The 22,413-nt window shown below is 46.8% G+C and overlaps 2 protein-coding genes across 2 annotated transcripts; both read left to right on the top strand.

Moving 5' to 3' along the window:
• Positions 1-1,044: 1,044 nt before the first annotated feature.
• On the top strand, positions 1,045-4,037 carry rps14 (ribosomal protein S14). Its single transcript, XM_015034319.1, has 5 exons — positions 1,045-1,093; positions 1,844-1,994; positions 2,059-2,220; positions 2,296-2,372; positions 3,926-4,037. Exons 2-5 carry the CDS (start codon positions 1,846-1,848, stop codon positions 3,991-3,993), a joined length of 456 nt encoding a protein of 151 aa, XP_014889805.1. The 5' UTR covers positions 1,045-1,093; positions 1,844-1,845; the 3' UTR covers positions 3,994-4,037.
• A 2,354-nt stretch (positions 4,038-6,391) lies between these two features.
• On the top strand, positions 6,392-21,886 carry LOC106948561 (A disintegrin and metalloproteinase with thrombospondin motifs 2-like). Its single transcript, XM_015034315.1, has 25 exons — positions 6,392-7,050; positions 8,397-8,836; positions 9,411-9,570; positions 10,574-10,671; positions 11,290-11,373; positions 11,566-11,649; positions 11,914-12,067; positions 12,246-12,351; positions 12,464-12,607; positions 12,677-12,809; positions 13,489-13,602; positions 13,770-13,915; positions 13,986-14,075; positions 14,204-14,286; positions 15,777-15,910; positions 16,192-16,315; positions 17,200-17,280; positions 17,354-17,517; positions 17,604-17,763; positions 17,834-17,966; positions 18,053-18,263; positions 18,444-18,573; positions 18,645-18,719; positions 20,064-20,346; positions 21,038-21,886. Exons 1-25 carry the CDS (start codon positions 6,984-6,986, stop codon positions 21,675-21,677), a joined length of 4,038 nt encoding a protein of 1,345 aa, XP_014889801.1. The 5' UTR covers positions 6,392-6,983; the 3' UTR covers positions 21,678-21,886.
• The last annotated feature ends 527 nt before the right edge of the window (positions 21,887-22,413 follow it).

Genomic DNA, 22,413 nt, shown 5'->3' with positions numbered 1-22,413 from the left:
CTGCTGGATCCGCTTCAAGATCCGCTTCCCGACTCAGCGGCGTGGCGGCGGCGTTATGATGTGGGATCCTACCCCCCGCCGCAGCTCTGCGGTCAGGAAGCAGGAAGAAGCTCCAGATATTAATAAGTTAATAAATGAGCCGGCTGAATGTATCCCTGCTGGATTAAAGTCCAGCCCAGAGAGCCGCTCTTCCTGCTTTCTGTCGCCCTGCAGAACCAATCAGTGATCAATAATCCCCAATAATCCTCTCAGCTTTTTCTACTATGATGGATATTGTTATGTACTGCATTAACTGGACTAATGCTGCATGCTCAGTGTTTACCTGTGGGAGTCTGTGTGTGTCTGAGGGAGAGAGTGTGTTTTTAAATAGTTTCTTTTGTAGTTTTTGGAGTATTTTCTTCTTCTTCTGCATCGTGTTCAATATGATTCTGTAAATAAATGAGATGGTCAAACTCTCTGCTTTGATTGGTCCGTTTCTCCTCCCAGTATTCACTCTAATATCTGGTTTCTAGATCATCTGAGCTTCTGCAGCAGTACCGGGTCAGAACTGTCTAATCTGTCAGTTAGAAAAACTGCAGAATTTTAGATCGATTCTAATAATAGAGTTATTTCTCTGATAGCTTAATAAAACAGGAGAAAAAAATATGGTAAATTAATATGCATGCACATTAATAGTTTAATTAATTAAAAATTATAAACCTAAAGAAAATAAAAAATATAAACTGTAGTTGCTTCAAAATAAATATAAGCTAAAAGCAAAGAAATTCATGTGAAACAATATTTAAAAATTAACAAATAAAAGTAGACTCTATTTGCATAATGTAAGTCAAGCTCAATTAAAAAGATGATAAAATTAAAATAAAGCACCATATAATTAGCAACAAAACAAAATCATGAAAATATAAAGAAAGCTACAAAGTTTGATTCCTGTGATCAGATCAAAGTCGAGGTTGAAGGATTCAATCTGATAGACAGCGAGTGGAGAAGTGTCCAGCAGGGGGCAGCAGCAGCAGATTGAGAGCCTCATTATTTCTACTTCCGGTGGCGGAGCTTCCTTCCTTTCTGATTGTGCTCAGTGAAGAGACGCTGTAAGGTGGGTCTTGCTGAGGAATAAATCTGTTTTAATCTTCTTTCCAGGTGACCATCCTACCAACCCAGGCGTGTTTTCTGACAGATTGATGCATTAAGGTTCTGTTGGGGTCTGAATTATGTCTCTGTGAAATATTAGAGCTACGTTTATGTCCCGTTTTCCACTTGTTTTTCCGCTGTGCCGTGCCGCCATGTTAGTTTCTCACGGTGCGTCCAGCAGCGGGAAAATAGAGCTAGTTTATTGTGAAAATTATTGTTTTAGAGATTATTTAGGGTTCGGAACGATGAGATGGGCTGATCATGGCGTTGAAATTCTTCGCCAGGTGATAAATGTTAGGTTTATTTTAGTGGTGTCTGAGGGAAAGCTATAACATGCTAACATTATCCTCGCTATGGGTTTCTTCATGTAAATGTAGAATTTACTGCAATGTTTAATAGCACGTCTGAACTCCAGGAGAACATTCTGGTGTCAGTCTGTTAAAAGGACTGGGACAGCAGCTTTAACTGGTTCTGGTATCAGTTCTGGTTAGCATCCGGAGCATCAAGTTGCAGGTCGATCCTCCATGTGAGCATTGTGCCCGGTGCTTCTATTGCCGGACAGCTGCTGGTCTGACTCTGAACCTGGTGCTCTGCTTGGTTCAGAACACACCCAGTAAGATTCTGAGAAGATCCAGTATCTCTATGATGTTATGGTTTTGAACAGACACAGTGAGGCTGTGATGTTCTGGTTCTGATGCTGTGGTTCCTCCAGCAGACATGGCTCCCCGTAAAGGCAAGGAAAAGAAGGAGGAGCAGGTGATCAGCCTGGGCCCGCAGGTGGCTGAGGGAGAGAACGTGTTCGGCGTCTGCCACATCTTCGCCTCCTTCAACGACACCTTCGTCCACGTCACCGACCTCTCCGGGAAGTAAGTGCACCCCTGGCCCGACCTCCGACTCCCAGGTCCGGTTCTGATGGCCGCTTGTTTCCAGGGAGACTATCTGCCGTGTGACAGGCGGCATGAAGGTGAAAGCGGACAGAGACGAGTCGTCGCCGTACGCCGCCATGTTGGCGGCTCAGGACGTGGCGCAGCGCTGCAAGGAGCTGGGCATCACGGCGCTGCACATCAAGCTGAGGGCCACTGGAGGGAACAGGTAGGCTCAGCTGGAGGTCAGGGGTTACTGCCCGGAGGTCAGAAGTCAGCACGCTGAGCTGTGTGTCTGTTGCAGGACAAAGACTCCTGGACCTGGAGCCCAGTCTGCACTCAGAGCTCTGGCCCGGTCCGGCATGAAGATCGGACGCATCGGTACTACTCTCACACACACACACACACACACACACACAGTCGTGTTTTCCATTGACTTCCATTCATTTCTACAGCCTAACCACCTTAGCCCTGACCTCTAACCCTAAAGCAGCGTTTCCCTTCCTGGGGACCAAAACATCTCCATAGGGAGTAGTTGTTCCCACAACCCACACTGTAGACAGAGAGGTTCCCACCAGGATATAAAGACCTAGTTCACACTCTCACACACACAAAATGTGTATAGTGTTCCACCAGGTGGGTTCTGGCCCAGTTCTGGTCTAGTCTCTTCAGGTAGAAGCTGAGCTCTGATTGGCTCATTTTCCTTAGTCACGTAGTGGTTATTATGGGATGTTTGTGAAATTTGTCTGAATTGGCAGACTGGTTTGTTACCTTGGTAACCATGTTTGACTGTGATCATGAGGTCAGTATGTAATGTTAGTGTTATTGTGGTGCCCATTGGGACTTTCTGCTGCCCCCTCTGGACACTGAGAGAAGTTTCTGTCTGAACTTAAAACTTTAGTTTCTATCTAAAGTTTAATGTTGACGTTAACTCGGGTGAAATCTACTGATTGTGTAATGTGACTAGTGAGGGATTTTGGGTAATGAAGGCGCCAGTGAAACAATACACATTTCTAGTGTAGAAAACTGTAACAGACGCTGACATCAGGGGTAGAGCTAGAGGAACGCTCCAGGTTTTATGTTTATTAGAGGAAACAGGAAGAAGATCTGATGATCTGAACTTTAAGCCTTTAAAGTTTCTGCTGTTAGTTTCTCTGATCTGATTTAAAGGCGCTGTAGATGTTACCAGCCTGGACCGAAACAAATCTACCAGAAATATGTCAGACATATCTATCACTTACAAAATAATAAAAAGGTCCCATTTCAGATCAGTGGCCGCTGTTGTAAACAATATAACTTTGTTTTGTTTCCCATTTATGTCAATATTTTCCATTCAACATCTGACTAACTTTCAGAGGAAACTAAAATAAATCAGAGCAAACTTGGTCACTTCAAAACTTTCAGTTATGAGAGTTTTGATCCAAGAGGTTGAAAATGGCTGTAGAATAAATGTTTCTGGGCTAGAGATCAGTGAAACGCATTAAAAACATCTAAACAACTCAGACTTATAACTCTGTGATTCCTGGATGGTTTTTCTGCTCTGCAGGCAAAAACCAGTCTGCTGCAGAGCCCCGCCCCCACCTGTTGTTGGGAGGAGCATTAACCTGGGATAAATTCATCATCACAATTTAATGATCTAATGTTTAAACTGTTTCCTCTGCTGTTCATTGACAGTATGGAGATCAATAACTGATTAAATGTTAATAACTGAGGGCGGTTCAGAAGTCCTCCGTCTCTCTTTTGGCCTGAAGCAGAACCTGTTTGTGGCGCCGCCTGTTGCCATGGTTACCACCACTGGTCACCAAGGACTACAGCCTGGTTCTGTTGCCATGGCCGATGATCTGTTCAGTTCAAAACTTCTCATCAGAACCGCCAGCCCTGTTCTGGTGCACCGTCCCTTTAACTGACCGCCATGTTCTTCTTCTTGTGTCCAGAGGACGTCACTCCGATCCCATCAGACTCTACCAGGAGGAAGGGCGGTCGCCGCGGTCGTCGTCTGTAAACAGCTGCTGGAATTTCACAATAAAAGCTTGTGGTTAACTCTGAGTCTGGTTGATGTGAAAATGTTCTGTTTCTGAAGCTAAAACCCACTGAGCTCAGACCGGCTCTGACCAGCTGGGGCCGCAGTCAGCCAGATGTCAACATGAGGTGCATGAAGGTCTATGTTGCCTTTCAAATGACCACTTTATCTGAAACGATGAGGAAATGCTGAGTGATTCTGCTCTGATTAGCATAACTGTTGGCTCCATCTAACAATCCGTTTCTGATCCCTGAAGGTTATTTCTAAATAATACAAAATCTACAGCAATATTACTCAAAAGAAAGTACATTTTCCCATAAACTCAAGCAATTGTAGCCACACTTTAGAACATTAGCAGCCTGTACTTGAGCTAAATGTGATTTACAGTGGATATAAAGTTTATGTGCCCTGTTCATGTCAAGTTTTCATCATGTAAAAAGGACATTTTACACCTTTAATGTGACCTTTGACCTGCACACTGTAGCAGAAAAAGAGACTGAAACCAGCAAAGGGAAATAAAATAACCTGGCTGCATAAACTCCTTTAACTCCTTGTTGCTGGACTTCTGGTTTTCTTCCAGCCTCAGTGTTCATGGGAGGAGCCTGTTCTTTTAAAAGCTGCTCCAATTGGTCAGATTGCGCTGCCTGTGCTCAGCCCTCTTCACATGTTTTGTGGGATCGAGGTCTGGACTTTGACTGGGCTGTTCCAAAGCCTCAGTCTCATTGCAGTGAAGCATTTCTTTACTTGGTTTCTGTGTGTTTTGGGTCGTTGAAACATGAAGTTCCTCTGAAGGCTGAAGGTTTTACTCCCAACACTGACTGGTATCTGGAGTCTTTCAGGATTCCCTCCATTCTGACTAACGTCCTACGTCCAGCTGAACACAAAAGGCCCCAGAGCATGATGCTACCACCACCATGCTCCACTGTAGATGTTTTTTCAACAGACCATGACATATTTTTGCTAATGAAACCGGGCCTGGATGTTTTCCTGTCAGCTCAGGATTCCCTCAGGCCGGCCTGAAGCCCAGAAACGTGAAGAAGACAATCATCTCATGTAGTATCCAGACAGTAGCTACAGAAACTCCTGCAGCTCCTCCAGTGCTGCTGTCAGCCTTGATGTTCAGACGTCCTGTTCTTGGTAATGTCGCTGTTGGGCCATATTTTCTCTACCCGATGACAGTCTCCACTGTGTTCCATGGTATATTTAATTCCTTGGAAATTATTTTGTGGCCTTCCCCTGACGGATACTTTTGAATACAGAGACCCCTCTGATGCCTTAAAGGCTCTCCATGCTCTCCATGTTTTGTGCTGGGAGATGTCTGTAAACATGTCAGAAAAAGCAAACGAGACCAGCTGAACTCTATTTGATCAGAGGCTCTTTACCAGGTAACGTTTGAATGGAGCAGGTTAAATCAGATCACATCCCAGTTATAAAAGGACTTAAAATTATGGCTGTTTATTTATACTTCACTTCCCTGAAAGATTTCTGTTTTTCAGTAGTGTTGTAAAGGTCATAGGTCACATTAAAGGTGAAAAGAGTTGTACAGTTATTTACCTGGCTGTCTTTTGATTTCACAGCATTAGTATTAGCTAGTCATGTAGCTAACATCAGTGGCTAACATTAGGTAGTCATAATGTAGCTAACATTGACTGCATTCAGCAGCATTAATCAGCTCACTCTGTTAGTTTTGGGGGAAACTGTGCTAAGATCTTTGCCTTTTGCTGGTTTACTGCCATGATTCTGCGCAGACACATGCCTGTTTCTGCGCAGCCGCAGGTCTCCGTCGTTGCCAGGTGTAAAATCGGGGCGAGTTTCTTAGCGCTCATGCTGCGTTTAAAGGCGGCTCGGAAAAACACGTTATAACATGCTAACAATAGATTAAGCTGTTTGTAACGGCTGAAAAATGTGCGGTAGACAGAGGGCACAGATACGGGAAGTGCGCGAGCCCCGAATGTATCAAACAGAGATAGAAAGATGGCCACTCTGAAGTGAAAATAAAAAATAACTGCATCCAGTCAGAGTTAGCATGGCTAAGAGTTTATGTTAGCATGGCTAACTCTGTGGGTGGGAAATGACTTTCAAATCCCCAAGCCACCGGGCCTGGACCGTTCTCATTTCTTTATTTTCTGTCCAGCTGCTGCCTCATTTTTATCAGAACCGAGTGGATCCGAACAGAATCAGAACTTCCTCATAACAAAACGTTATTTAGATTTTTCCAGGTGTGAACAACAGAGCAGCTGATTAGATTCATCATGGAGGGAAACTCCAGTCTGAACTATTGGAGCGTTGCCATGGAGACGGCCCTCCGTCATCTTTATGGCAACGCTGGGATGCTGCTGGGATGTTGGTATGAAAAAGTTTTCCTGCTGTGAGCTCCGGTGGAGCCAGTAGATGACTTTCTCAGGTTGATGTTTCAGGTCGGTAGATCAAAGCAGCTTGGGACCTGGTTCTGATAACGTCAAGTTCTGGTTCGGTCCAACGGTAATTACTTAACCACATTTCAACCAAAAACTATATATAAAGTATCAACAAATTAAGCAACATTTTGGTTGATTTCTGGTTTTTAAGGTTTTTATAGCAAAGAGGTTTTCTATCCATTCATTTTCCAGAGTTTCTTTAATTATTCGTGGACTGTGGATGCTAACATTACTATTAGCTGCTACATGTTAGCATTCAGGTGCTATTTTAGGCTAGTGTAGCTTCTCTGATAGGCTAACTGCTTTTAGCACAATTTGAATACAGCAGAGTTTTCCAGTGTGACTGCAGCTGCTGTCCAGCAGGGGGCGCAGTCACACCGAGCAACTGCAGCAATTCTGGCTGGTCCAGAGTCACAACATCAAATTATTTCACACACACACACACACACACATATGCGGCGGCGGCTGAGGGAGGAGATAATAACAGAGTGAAAAAGCCGGAGCTCCGGCGCTCAGTCAGTCTAGATTGGTCCGTCTCCCGTCTGTCCCTCCAGCATGGACAGGCTTGGTTCTGGACTGCTGGTCCTCGTCTTCCTGCTGCATGTCAGCTGCTGCTTCTCAGGTGAGCTCATGTTCCTCTCTTCTTCTGTGGTGGACAGGTCCTCCAGCCATGACCTCTGACCCCTGCATGCTCCCTCCATAGGGCTCAGAGTTTATGTTTCAGGCGCTCAGAGAATGTGAAGCAGCTCAGGCTTCATCACATCCTCCTGTGTGTATGAGAGAGAGAGAGAGAGAGCGCGAGTGAGTGAGTGTGTGGGTGTGTGTGTAAATCATATCAGCTACTGTGAATACATGCATCCATCCATCTGGGGTTCCAGGGAGGGAAAGCGTCTACCGAGCACGCTTAGAGCAGGGACCTGCAGGAGTCAGAGGGATTCTGGTGTTCCTCCAGAACCAAACCAGAATCATTTCTCCAACAGAACCAAGGTCCAACCCTCAAGAAAACACCGGGAAGAGTATAACGGATCCAAACCAGAACATCAACACAACCTGGAGACAGAAACCAGGAAGAGAAACAACTGGACCCGTCTCTACCCGACTGGACCGAGACAAACGGGGGGAGAAAAATTTAAATTCACAGTAAGCTCAAAAGGAGCCAAATTAAAGATTAAAATCGTCTCGGAGGAAAGAGGAGAACCAGCATTTTGTCTCTAGACAGACGAGTTGGTTCTGGATGGAGTTTAATCAACCATCTGGCTTCTCGGAACTGGAACCAGAACCAGGATGTTTTTGCACCTGAAGCAGCCATGAGTTTGCCTGTGCTCGCTCTGCTCTGATTGGTGGAGCTGGGTCAGATGATTTCTGGTGTGGTTCCAAAACAGGACAGAAAGTCCAGGATATATGCCTCAGAGTGAAGCATCTTCCTTCAGCTAACGTGTTGGAGCCGTCAATGGACACCACTTGGACCAGGTAGTACCAACGGACAGGAAGAACCCAAGAAGCGGAACCAGCAACTTCCAAGCTAAAGCTTTAGCTGGTGTCTGATGTTCTGACACCAGAACATCAGAACCAACAGTCTGGTTCTGGACGGCTCTGCTGTTGAGGCTATAGCACGGACAGAGAGAGACCAGTCCGGTCCAACACAAACCCGGTCCAGTTCCCAGTCCCCAGTAATGAAGACAAAAGTGTCTGTTGTTTGGATCTGACCATGGTCCTGGTACTGGTTGGTACCGGACGGTACCGGTTGGTCCTGGTTGTTGAAGAGAGTAGCTCCTCCTACTGTAGCTCCAGTAACCTATCACACATGATGAACTCGCTGGCTGCAAGTGATGACTGACTTCTGTGTTTTTAATGAAGGTTCTGCTGAAGATGCAGTTGAGTCCATTTCACATTAACCGAGTCAATAATTGTTCTGAATAATTCGTTGATCTGATGATGACCCGGTCTTAAATATCTTCTGTCTCCCAGGTTCTCTCCATCAGGTTCTGTCAGAGTTCAGCATCATTCGTCCAATCAGAACCGACTCAGAGGGACGGCTCCTGTCAGAGTCAGTCTCTGCCCACCATTCATACCGAAGCAAGAGACACGCCCCCTCCAATAAGGACACGCCCAACAATTCCCAGGCACAACAGGCCCCGCCCACTTGGAGATCATCGTTCAGCCATTCATGGAGGGGGAGGAGTCCTAAGGAAGAGGCAGAGCTCTTCTACAACGTGACTGTGTTTGGTCGGCACCTCCACCTGCGGCTGCGTCCAAACTCCCGCCTTATTGCTCCTACTGCTACCTTGGAGTGGGAGGAGTCAGGATACCTGCACTCTGAGCCAATCAGAGAGGATGACTGCTTCTACACAGGAACAGTGTCAGACCTGGATGACACGTCTGTGGCAATCAGCAACTGCGACGGACTGGTAGGTGGTTTCCAGAGCCGGACTGGTCCAAACGTTCAGGACCAAATGCCTGAAAGATGAGGCTGAAATATTTTGGGGGAACAGCGGCCATATTGGACTGGAGGTTCCCCCAGTCCCTGGCTCTAGTCTTCGCCAGGGACAAAGACTAGAGCCAAGGATCAGGTGGTGATGGAGGATCAGAAGAGGGTTGGTTTAGCAAAGGAGACTGGTAGAGACGATCTGGAGACTCCTAGACATCTGGTCCTGGTCCTGATTTTGGTTCTGGTTGGTGTTAGGTTCTGGTAGGAGTCAGTGTTTCAGGTCCTTGAAGATCTGTTTCTCGGTGATCTGCTGAGGAATCTCTGGATCTACATGACTCTCAGCATTCCTCCATACTGACTTTGATCATTTTGGTCTTCATGATGATGATGATGTTTTATCTCTGCATTGATCCCGAGTCAGACTCCAGAACCTTTCTGTGAATGAAGCTGGTTGTAAACTGGGCCAATCCAGTTGGTTCTAGTTTAATGCTGGTTGCTGCCCAGACAGGTAAACTGATCCGGAACCAGGTTACAGCAGGTTCTCGTGTCTCTAGGCAGGGATGATCCGGACCGGAGGAGACGAGTTCTTCATTGAACCGCTGAAAGACGATGAGGAGGAGGGCGAAGGCGAGCGAAGGCACATTGTTTATCACTCTTCAGCCATCATCAGGAAACCATCAGCTGCAAATCAGACCTCAGAGGACTTCCTGCGAGGTGAGTCAAGCACTGGTTCTGTTCTGCCAGGTCTGGTTCAGATAATAGCAACCATCAGGAGGTCAGAGGTGTTTAGGCTTACTAGGGGCCATCAATGTCATCGTTAAACCCAACGAGCCAGTCAGGGATCAGAACTGAAACAATGGAAGCATTTATCAATCAGTTTTCAGTCGGAACCAATCACACTGACCCAGCGCCACTTCAGAAAACCAACCCGAGTTCAGATTGTTGCATTCTGCGCTGCGTCTTAGCATGCTAACAAACCGAGCGGAGCCGCAGCTCCTCCAACTCCTTCATTCCAGCTGAAAGAAGGAAAATAACACGGTGGAAAAGGTCCAGGAAACTTGGCTTTGTGCTCAAAGACTGAGACACTCTGGTACACACAGAAACACTCTGAGATGCAGAGAGACACTCAGAGACCCACAAAGACACTCTGAGACACTCGGAGACCTACAGAGACACACAGAGACCCACTGCAAGCAAAACAATGGAACTGAAAATGCTGTGAAACACATTTCAACACAAAATGTCTCAAGAATGCACAGAACCCAGAGGAAGAGGTTACCTTCCCCCTGGGTTTCCTGCCTTAGTGGTCTGTACTGGTCAGTACTGGTGCAGCCTCATAACCGTTCTTCAGACTGTTTACGAGGTAAAGAGAGATTTTCTCTGCCTGGTTTCCATAGCAACCCTTTATGGACATCAGGGTTTGCTGGCTTCAGTGTTTGAGATCAGAGGTCAGCCTTTGGCTCCTGTGCTTCATCTGGTTTTTATTTCCAGTGTATGTTGTAGTTAAAGCCTGTGGGGATGAGCTGAACTCTGGCCGGAGATCCACCGCTGTTCGGTTGGCTGGGCGGGGACTTGTTACAGGACTGACGGATTCTAATGAGGTTCATGGAGGTCTCTGTGGTTCTGGTCCATCCTGGAAACACCATCAGTTGTTTGGATCCATTGAATCAGCTGAGCTGACCTCCTGATCTTCAGACTGGATGAATTGTGCTTGCAGGGCCGCTGCTAGGACTGCTGAACCCAAACTCAACGCTGGGTCCAAACGGGTCAGGTCGTCGGCGCCGTGACACTTTGGCTGAAATGTTTCACATTGAGGTACGTGACCTTTCTGACCTTTGCTCTCTCATAACTCCAGATTTATGTCGGAACAAAGTATTAGCACCTTTGATCAGTTGAGCAGATAAAATCCCAGGAGTCCATCTGCTTCTCAGCCAATCAGAGATTAGGATGAGTCACTTGAGCGCCAGGAGAAAAAAACACCAGATTATTTAATCTTTCCTGATGTCACACCCGAAGTCCAGCAGCCAGTAAAGACTTAAACTGTGGCTAGTGAAGCCAGACTGGACGATTTCATAGCCCCTCATCTGTCTGGTTCTGGATCGCCAACAGAACCACGAGGTTCTGAAGGTCTTCACAGTGATGCATAAGAATGGTCTGTCCAGGTTCTTCTCGACATCAGAGCGGAGTTTGGTTCCGTTGATCAGAACAAACCGCCTGAGAAATGGTTGGTCAGACCCAAAACCGCTCACTGCTGCTAACCTTCAAAGGTCAAAGGTTATCTTCTCCATCTCACCTTATTTTTTTATGACTCAACGTTTCCTTGTGTTTTTCTGTGTTTCTATGTTGATTAATTAAGTGTTTGATGTGTTTTCTGTGTGAGGCGTTTAGTTTCCTGCTCTCTGATTGGTGCTCACCTGCCTCTGCGTCCTCCAGGTGCTGCTGGCCGTGGATTACTCCCTGGTTCTCTTCCACGGCCGAGAACACATCCTGAAATATCTCCTCACCTTGATGAACATTGTAGGTGGAAGCAGTCATGAGTTTTGTATCCATCCATGTAGGCGCTTGCAAAGTGCCGCTACATGAATGAACAAAGAACCCAGAAGAACTGCTCTGGGTTCTGGTTCCTTCTGTCTGATGTTCTCCTGCTCTGTTTCCTGCTCTTGGTTACATTCAGAAGCTCCTCATGCAGATTCTGCTCGTTTCCTGCAGGTCAATGAGATCTACCAGGATCCCTCTCTGGGGGCCAACATCAACGTGGTGGTAGCCCGGATCATCATGCTGACCGGAACCAAGGTACGGGCTGCAACGTCCCCCCGGGAAGTCAATCTGCTACCAGGAAGTCACTCTGCTCAGGCCACAGCTAACAGGAAGTCACTCTGCTGAGACCACATGCTAACAGGAAGTCACTCTCCTAATAGGAAGTCACTCTGCTCAGACCACATGCTAACAGAAAGTCAATCTGCTCAGGCCACATGCTAACAGGAAGTTAGCATGAGGCAGAACAGCTCCTGTTTAAAGTAGAAAACCAGTAAAAGCTGGACTTGTTTGGTCCCTCAGTCTCATGAGCTGATTGCGGTGGGGAATCCTCAGAAGAGCCTGGAGAATGTCTGCGGATGGTCGTACCTGCAGCAGGTGGAGCAGACCCAGGAGGCGCAGCACGACCACACCATCTACCTGACCCGCCAGGAGTTCGGTCCCACTGGCATGCAGGGTACCGCTACTTTACTACCTCTGGTACTGCTGCTGTACTACAGCTGCGTATAGTACTACAGCTACCTATAGTACTACGAACACTACTATTACTACTACTTCTACTAATACTGCTACTATTACTACTACTAGCAATAATAATAATAATATTCCCTTTCTTGTGCTGCGCGGTGCTGCAGGTTATGCTCCGGTCACCGGGATGTGCCAGCTGCACCGGAGCTGCGTCCTGGTTCTAGAAGACGGATTCTCCTCGGCTTTTGTTGCTGCGCATGAGACGGGCCACGTGTGAGTCACACAAGAATGGTGATACTAAGGATAATTCTACCTGTTTAGTGATAAATAACTAAGATAAGGTGTGTGTGTATGTGTGCGCGCGTGCGTGGGTGTGTGTGTGCAGGCTGGGCATGGAGCACGATGGGGAGATGAACAACTGCATGGATGATGTCCCTCTAGGCAGCATCATGTCTCCCCGGGTCCAGGCCACCTTCTACCGCTACCACTGGTCCAGCTGTAGCTGGAGGGAGCTGCATCGCTACCTGCAGTGAGTAGCAGCAGCAGTGCCTTCAGCGCCAGGAGGGTTTCCACTCACAGTCACTCCCTCTGCCTGCAGCACCTACGACTGTCTCCGTGACGACCCCTTCAGCCACGAGTGGCCCGCCCAGCCGCAGCTACCAGGCTTCCAGTACACCATGGACCAGCAGTGCCGCTTCGACTTCGGCCCGGGATTCAGCATGTGTACCGCTGTAAGTCAGAGTCTAATCGGATCCAAGGTTCTTACTGATCCAGAGTCCAACCAGACCCAGAGTCCAGCTGGACCCAAGGTTCTCACCGAACCTGAGCAGCGACCCGTTACAGCTGCCTCCGAGTCGGTTCCTGCTGAAACCTCTGAGCAGAATGATCCAGTTATTAACCCGAACAGAAAATGAACCTAATATGATCTGGTGGCATCGTCTCTTCAGCCGTTCATTCCCAGACTGGTTCTCTGTCAGACCAGTCTGAGGCGAAGAGCTGGCAGATATCCTGGCTGAAATGTTTCCAGTCCTGATCTGGTTCAGAGGAGAAAACCACCAGAACCAAAGTCATCAGTAGAAACATCCAACTAACTGGACTCGGAGCTGCTGGACCCAATCCTCCAGGTTTGCTTCCCGTTATCAGTTCAGTTCTGCATCTGGACTCGGCCAAGCACCTGGACCCGGCCAGCACATGAACCCTGCCAACATCTGGACCCAGCCAACAGCTGTACTGGAAACATCAGGAAGTTCATTAAAGTCCTGCTGGTGTTTTCCTGTCAGTTCTAGGTTTTTCCTTCATGGAGTGCAGTGTTGTTTTCATTTCACATCTGGAGAGATTTCTGATTAATTTCTGATCAACAAGATCATCTTAAGCCACAGATTCTGATCTCTGAGTGATTTGTGTCTTCAGTACACGACCCCTGACCCCTGCAAGCAGCTGTGGTGCAGTGACTACAACAACCCGTTTTTCTGTAAGACCAAGAAAGGTCCGCCGCTGGATGGGACCAAGTGCGGACCAGGCAAGGTGAGTTCACAAATTCATCATCAGTGTTTATTTAACGACGAAGTTCTGCTAGCAGCAGAGGAACCATCCGGTACCTCCCCAGTACCAAATGGTACCACTGGAGAACATGTTTCCAGTCTTTATCCACACAACCAGATGAGTCACCAAGGCAGCTGTCTGTGTTGCAGCACTGCTTCAAAGGCTTCTGCATCAAGTTGACCCCAAACCTCCTGAAGCAACATGGAAACTGGGGGCGCTGGAGTCCGTTCGGCAGCTGCTCCCGGACCTGCGGGGGCGGGGTCCGGTTCCGGACCAGACAGTGTGATAACCCCCCGTGAGTGACCAGTAGTGATGCCAATCACCAGCTGCACCAATCAGACACACTTACCTGTCACTGTTCTCAGTCCAGCCAACGGAGGGCGCACCTGCTACGGGAACAGCTATGAGTTCCAGCTGTGCAGCCAGGAGGACTGCCCCCCCCTCACCGACTTCAGGTCAGGACCTGGTTCTGTTCTCTGGCTGACCAGGTCAGAACCTGGTTCTCTCCTCCGGCTGACCGGATCAGAACCTGGTTCTGTCCGCAGGCTGAACGGATCAGAACATCTGAAGTGTTGTGTTTCAGGGAGGATCAGTGTAAAGCCTGGAATCCATTCCTGGAGCATGAAGGAATGAAGCATCATTGGCGTCCATATGAGCATCCTGACCGTAAATGCACCCACTCAGACACACAAGTTAGCATGATGCTAGTAGCAGACACGTCTATGCTAACATAATGCTAGAAACAGACACACGGTTATGCTAGGTTGATACTAGTAGCAGACACTGCCATGGCAACATGATGCCAGTAAAAGACATATTGCTATGCTACCAAGATGTCATAAAAGAAAACAGCTATGCTAATGTCATGTCAGTAACAGACGCCCCGCTATGCTAACATGATGCCAGTAAACCGGAACTATGCTGTTCCTGGCTGCTGCTGATATAAACAGATGTGTTTTAAGACCTTTGGGTTCATATTTCAATGGAATCTCTTCTCTTTGTGGGGAAGTTGTGTAATGCTGTGTGACGGACCAGATCTGGGTTCAACTTCAGTCTAATGTCACTGGAATGCACTTTGTAATTCACAGTCCTCACAAATACCAAAGACAGACCTGTGTGTACGAGTGTGTTTGTACTTGTTTAGGCTAACTCTTCAGGACTTGTTCTGGCATTTTCACGTGTCTTCTGAGGACCGATGACTGAGTACAAGGACTGGATTAAAATGTTAATGAAGTTAATTTCAGGGTCTGCAATTAACTGCTCACATTTAAATCTAAAATTATACATCAATTAAATAAGTAACATTTCCAATTCAAGTGTTAAACCGCTGCTAAATTATTGAATAAATAGACATATGAGCTCAACAAAGATATTTATAGTTTTTTATTCTCTTTCTTTCTTTATTGCAAACAATTAAAAAAAATGACCTCCATTGCTGTTAATACCAGAAATGTGCAAATATAAAGGTTCTGACTCAGGACTTCTGTATAGAAAAAAACAAACAAACAAAAAAAACAGTTAATTCTGTTAAAATTTTTAACACGTTAAAATCTATTTAATCCATTAATCTAATGAATGAATTAAAATTTTGACCCTAAAATGAAATTATACGGACCAAAGCAAGGTCTGAATTATCCTAATGTGGCAATAAATACATGTGCATGTGTGTGTACATTATTGGGTATATCACAAATAGAAGAACACTTTCACCACTTTCACCCACAAATAGAGGTCATTGGGGAAAGTGAGGACATTTTTGTGGTCCTCATTTTTTTGCAGCTCTACTAGTTTACATAGCTTTAAAGGTAAGCAGTGGATTAAGTTCTGGTTAAGGTTAGTTCGGACTAAACTAGTACTGGTTTAGTGTCCAGGTTAGGCACAAATGCAGTTAGTAAAATGAATGGAAGTCAATGCAAAGTCCTCAGTTTGCATAGAAGTACATGGATGTGTGTGTGTGTGTGTGTATGTGTGTGTGTGCGCGCTCTCACATGTTAAAGTCATCAGACAGGAATCCGTTGTTGGAAGGAAACTCTGAGCCTCTCCTCCCTTTAACTCTTCATCATCTGAGAATAATTTAGTGTCTGCAGGATTTTTATGATCATCTTCAGATATTCCACCTTAAATCTCTCTAAGCCTGTGTGTGTGCGTGTGTGCAGAGGACGAGCGCTGCCGACTGTACTGTCAATCCAAGGAGACGGGCGCCGTGGTGTCCATGAACAGAATGGTGCATGATGGGACGCTGTGTTCCTACGACGACGCCTACAGCGTCTGCGTCCGAGGAGAGTGTGAGGTCTTTATTGTGTTTCAGTTTCCAGGCCTGACTCACATCCTGAGCCGTTTTTCTCCTGACTCTTGCTTCTAATTTACTGAGGAATAAAGAGGGAAATAAAAACTCTTGACCCAAAATGATCCTGAATAATTAAGATTTTCTTTTCTTTCAGGCAGTTGTTGTTTTCCCTGTGATTGACCAATTTGATCATTTCATTGTAGAATTAATTCCTATTTTCTGAGGTCTTGTCACTCAGCAGCGTTGCGTTGCTCAGCATTGTTGCATGTGCCCCCCACCCACAGCATGTGGGATGCGACGGCCAGATCGCCTCGGATCGGCGGGAGGATCAGTGTGGAGTCTGTGGCGGAGACGACTCCACCTGTAAGATCATTAAGGGGAACTTCACCCGCAGCACCAGGAAGCTAGGTGACTCACTGATCAGGCACAACATTATGACCATCCACAGCTTCTCCATCAGAGAAACCCTGGGGACTGGGTCAGAGGTCAGGGTCTTAAGTCTGATGTTCTGTTTGTCCAAGCTGTTCCATCCAATTGTCATGAGAATTATAAACTAATGTTAGAAATGTCACAAAAAACAACAACAAAGAAACAAACATAAAATGTGAATTTCCATCTGTTGGTTTGGAGTAAATCAACCAGGCTGACATGGCTCAGGTGTTGCTGCTACGCATGGCAGTAATAACGGGAAGTGGAGGTCACTAACTGGACCAGGGTCCTTGGTGCCTCTGATAAGGCTCAGACCCACCAGTGACTGGGAGAGATAGCTATATCTGAACTTACTCAGCTAATGTGTGTCACAAGTCTGTATAGTGCTGTTAGCCACAGATAACCACAGCTAATGGCAGCTAATAGCAGCTAGCAGGAGCTAGAAGCAGCTAACCGATGATATCTCCTGCCTCAGCTATGCTGATGATATTCAACAGTTTCTCATCACCACCTCCTCACATGAAACTGAAAAGTTTCTTTCCCGTCTTTCTTTTTTACTCTGGACAGTTAAAAACATTTTTTTAATCGGCTTTTGGTTTTTCTGACTAGTTTTACCTAAACTGTTTAGGACTTTGGGATTTCTAAATCCTGAAGGAATTTGGAATGTAGAAATAAAGTTGTAAATTCTTCAAACTTCCAGTTGTGGACCAACCAGTCCAAGGCTTCAGGTTCCTCGTATGATCAGGTTCTGATTGCTTGGACTCCAGAACCAAAGCAAACTTTCAGAGCTCTGATGGAGTCTGTGGTCGTAATGCTATAACAGGTTCATCAATGTCTGAATGATGATTGGCCCCATGCTGTAGGTTACCTGAAGATGCTGGAAATTCCCAAAGGAGCCAGGCATCTGGTGATCCAGGAGTTTAAGGGGAGCCCTCACACCCTGGGTAGGTGGACCAAAGACGCTTTGGTTCAGCCGATGACTCAGGAACAAAGTTGATCTAGAGTTTTACGTTGCAGCCGTGAAGAACCAGGAGACGGATCATTTCTTCCTCAACGATGAACATGAGATTCCTGAGAGCCGGGTGGTGATAGAGAAGGGAGTGGTGTGGCAGTACAACAAGACCGGTGAGCAGGAGGTGCTGCACAGCGACGGGCCGCTGAAGTACGGCGTCATACTCATGGTCAGTTCAAAGAAGGACCGGCGCAATACTGCCAATAGTTCTGAAAGGCCTAGAAGAGCCAACCTCCTCCTTCCTCTGCTCCTCAGGTCCGTTCTCACCTGGACTCCAAGGTGACGGTGTCTTACAGCTACATCATTCAGGACCACATCCGGTCCTCTCTGGAATCTAACCTGGTGCAGGAAGAAGCTGTGGTCTATGAGTGGGCCCTGAAGAAGTGGTCCCACTGTTCCCTGCCCTGTGGTGGAGGTATGTCCTGGCCAGCAGGTGTCCAGTCTGTAATGACCCTCCTGGGACTAAAGGTCAGCGTCTTTTGCAGGGACGCAGTACACCCGGTTTGGCTGCAGGAGGAAGGCTGACGGGAAAATGGTGGAGAGGGTCTACTGCTCCAATGTCAACAAGCCCAGACCCATCAGCCGCAAGTGCAATGCCGAGAGCTGCAGATCTCCACAGTAACTCATGCAAATGACCACAGTAAACCAACATGACCAATCCGTCTGGTCAGCAACAGCAGGCTAACATTTGGCTCTTCCACCAGGTGGGTGACTGGGGACTGGGAGGCCTGCAGCGCCTCCTGTGGGCAGACAGGGTGGCAGCGCCGCTGGGTGAGCTGCCAGCAGGAGTCCAGCAGTGGGAAGCAGCGCCGCTCAGTGAACAGCAAGCTCTGTGGCGACGACCGGCCAGAGGCCAAGCGGACCTGCAACCGGTTCCTCTGCCCCGCTGGTTGGAGGACCGGGCCCTGGACCGCGGTGAGGACATGGCTACAGGACCTTGTCTGACCCAGTTCTCCTCGAACTTCTACAGCTTTCTTTCTGTTCTCAAGACCAAATTCCTTCAGACTTCCAGTTTCTTCCTTTGTTCTGCTTTTAATTTGAATGATGTTAAGGACTTTGACATGCTTCCCCTCACCTTCACGAATGTGTTCACAGTGTTCGGTCTCCTGTGGAAACGGGACTCAGGACCGTCAGGTTGCTTGTTTGAATCCTGAAGGCTCAACTGGAAACTGCAGTGATCTTCAGCCAATAGCAGCGCGCCCTTGTCAGGCCCCGCCCTGCAACGGTAGGCCTTGACCAATCAGCAGGTCTCTCTGCTGCAGCCAATCAACTGTTGACGGTGTGTTTCCTTCCCAGGAGATTCGAAGCACGCCATCATCCTCTGGTTGTCCAGGTCCAATCCCAGCTTCCCGGCTCCACAGACATCTCCCAGTAAGAACCCGCTGATCCGTCTCCATGTTCTGACCCGGTAGACCAACATCTCCTCGTTTGTCCTCTTTATGCTAACAACTAAACCAGTCAGAACCATCAGCCACGTCCAACTGGACCTTTGGAGCGTTGCCTCTGTAGTGGAAGGGTCAACTCTCTGACCAGAACCGATTATTGTTGGTATCTGTCCCACCGGGTCAGGCTGGCACTAGCATTGCCCAATCTTTGAGGGTTCTGTAGAACTTCTTGGACCGCTTATATCAGTGTTTTTCAACCCTTTTTGAGCCAAGGTACATTGTTTTAATTGAAAAAATCACGAGGCACACCACCAACCAAAAATTTAAACAAAGATACTCTATAGCCGCCTATTACATATATAGTCATTCTTATCGAAGTGTCTTGAATAGGAATCAAATAAACACAAAAATTTATTTTTATCATATTTTACATTCCTTATTTCAAATTGCACATAACATGTCCACTTCAAAAATACACCTGAACAGTGCCACAACACTGTCGTGTGTGATGCATGAATGTTACTACATTCATTAATTCTCTTGTTTTAATGTAAAATGCTCTGTACCTACTGCCATCTAGTGATAATAAAATTACATGATTAGTCACTAGTACAGCAAAGACACTCATAGATGGCATTATTTGCAGGTAATTAATTCGTTTTCAAAAAATCTTTTAAGACCAATTACTGTATTTTCCGGACTATGAGCGCACCATACTATAAACCGTACCTTCAAATTTTTTGAACCCCCCGGGAAACTTGCATATATCAGCCGCACCGGGCAACAGGCCGCTGGTATCTCTGCCGCTCTCGGTTTTCCATAAGGACCCAACAGAGGGCTGCGTCCTAATAACTGCTGGATATATAAAGCATTTGTATATCCAGCAGTTTTGGAGACCTTCGTCTCCAAATCCGGTTTTGTTCACATCGAGTTTACGTGCAGCGGCTTTATTTCCCTCCGGGACTGCCAGATCGATACTCCTCAACTTAGAAGCTGCATCATATGAGTTTGAAAACATTTTTCCATCGTGCCTGCTGCTAGCATGTGCTTGTTCTAAATGAAAATTAGCTCGTTCTTCTTTGACTTCCAATGATTCACTTCCTGCTAAAGAGCCCCCTGGTGGTTGAAGAAAAATCCACAGAAAAGCCACATGTTCGAAGTGTAGGAAAGAAGTAGCAGCTTATAGTCCGGAAAATACGGTAGGTGAAATTGGATAATTTCCACGGCACACCCGACTATCACTCACGGTACACTAGTGTGCCGCGGCACAGTGGTTGAAAAACACTGGCTTAGATCTCCCAGAACTTTCCTGATCCCTCTGTGCCTGCAGGGCAGCGTTGCCGTGGCGACCGCTCCGTCTTCTGCCGGATGGAGGCGCTTAGTCGGTACTGTTCGATCCCTGGATACAGGCAGATGTGCTGCAAGTTCTGCAGTGAGAGGAACACTAGCAACTCTGATGGGTTCAGTAACTTCACCAACTCCAGCAACTTCACCAAGTCCAGCAACTTCATCAATTCCAGCAACTTCACCAACTCCAGCAACTTCATCAATTCCAGCAACTTCACCAACTCCAGCAGCCAGAATCCCACTGACTCCCCAGTGAACAACAGCAGGTCAGTAAAGTAGTCAAAAGAGTTTTAAGACATAAAATATACACCGATGTAAAACCCACTGAGACCGGGTCAGACCAGGTCTAATCAGATCAAACTTGTTCAAAATTAGTCAAAGCGAGCCAGAATGTTCTGATTGTTATGAATCACCTGTCTGCTTTATAATTGCATGAAATATCTGCATAGAGCTGAATCAACATTTTAGCTGCAAACTTTTATTTATTTTGTTTTCTTCACATTTTTCTTCTTCAGACGTTCAAAGGATTTATTGGACCAAACTCAGAAGATCGTACCAAACAATCCATACCAAAGAGCAACTACTACAACTGTTTGGTATTATCCCTTTGGCTAATTGCAAACAGCTAATAGCAAAAGGCTAATACCAAATGGCTCATAGCAAGTGGTCTATACCAAATGGATAATAGCAAATGGATAATAGCAAATGGATAATAGTAAACGGTCTATACCAAACAGCTTATAGCCAGCGGTCTATATCAAACAGCTAATACCAAACGGCTAATACCAAACAGCTATACCAAATGGCTAATACCAAACAGCTATACCAAATGGCTAATAGCAAACAGCTAATACCAAGCTACTGCTAACAAACGTCTTGCACCAACATGGAGTAGAGAAGCCAATGTTTCAGAGCTCATTCCTATTTTGATGTGAAATTTGTGCCTTTGTCTTTTAGTTCCTGGGAGTTAACTGAAATGATGTCGGTGACCTCGTCTACCTCATCAGTTGGTGATGTCATCAGTGATGTCACCAGCACACCAACCACTACAAGCAGGAGCAGCACCGACTTTCTCTATGTGGACTACGACTACGAGTTTCAAACGTACGTTGACACGCCTGTTGCTCCAGCCACCACAGCTACCGCAATTACTGCGGTTACCATGGTTACCACGGTTGCCTCCACAGCTGGGACTATAACAGCGCGGCCAATAGAAACCACTCCAGTGCATCTGCTGAGCAGGAAAACTGCCCCGGTCTCCGTGGTTACGGTTGATCAGAACCAGACAGCGCCACCAATCAGAACCTCCGAACATACTGCCCCAGCAACAGGGGCGCTGGTGCCGGCCTCCAGGGAGAAGAACTCGGTGGATGAGGTCCAGTACCGGGTGGTTGGAGCAGATGATACCACCAGAGACCAGCAGAACCTCTTCGTTTCCCGCATGCTGCCTTTCCACGAACGTACTCAGAACCAGCGCATCCAGCAGCTTCTGAAGGAGAGACAGCTGCAGAACCTTCAGAGGCTGGAAGACCGGACCAGGGCGAGGCGGAACCTCCTAGTCCGGCAGAACCGGACCATGGCAAAGCGGAGGGACTGACCCGGTTCTATTGGGCTTAATATCAGTCAATGAGAAACAGAAACTGACAGAAACTCCTCCATCTTTGTTTCTCTGAGCTTAAAGCAAAGTTACTCTATCAGGCATGAACAACCAGAACCGGGGCACAGAACGCTCTGGTTCTGTTGGGTTCTATACTCATGCTGTCTGTACCAACTAATCCTGTCTTAATAAAGCAAAGTCTCTTCCAGCTACTGATGTCATCATGACTCATCAACATCTGGATCCCATCAGTCCGTCTGAGTGTCCCGGAGTCCGCCAAGGTTTATGGGCCAACCAGAACCCTTTAGGGGCCGCTGAGCCCACCAAAACCGGCCAGAACCAACCAGAACCGGCGGTTCTGTATCAGAACTTGGTGTGGACGGCGGTTGGAGTCCTGTCTCAGTCTGGCAGCCATCTTGTTTCTAGAGAAGAGTTTTTCTCCTTCAATCCTTCCTAGCTGCCAGACTGGTTCATGGTTATGACTTTTAACCTGCGGGATGTTTGGTCATCTCTCTTAGCTTCATGCTCTGACCAGAGGCGTAAATCCCGAGGGGGGGTGGGGTCCGGACCCCCCAATCTTGGAAAAGTCTAGAATTGTCCCCCCCAAAGAAATCATAAAAAAAACCTTGTATTTAAACAATATCCATATAAAAAGGCAATAGAAACAAAGAACAAAGTAAATCTACAATTCAGCTAAGAAAAAAATAAGAATTAATTTTTAGGTCCTCACCCCTCC

Source organism: Poecilia latipinna, unplaced genomic scaffold, assembly GCF_001443285.1.
Source record: "Poecilia latipinna isolate Pla-1442-1.1 unplaced genomic scaffold, P_latipinna-1.0 Scaffold294, whole genome shotgun sequence".
NCBI lineage: Eukaryota > Metazoa > Chordata > Actinopteri > Cyprinodontiformes > Poeciliidae > Poecilia > Poecilia latipinna.
Note: the sequence above shows the minus strand (reverse complement) of the source record. Positions and strands in the feature narration are given on the sequence as shown.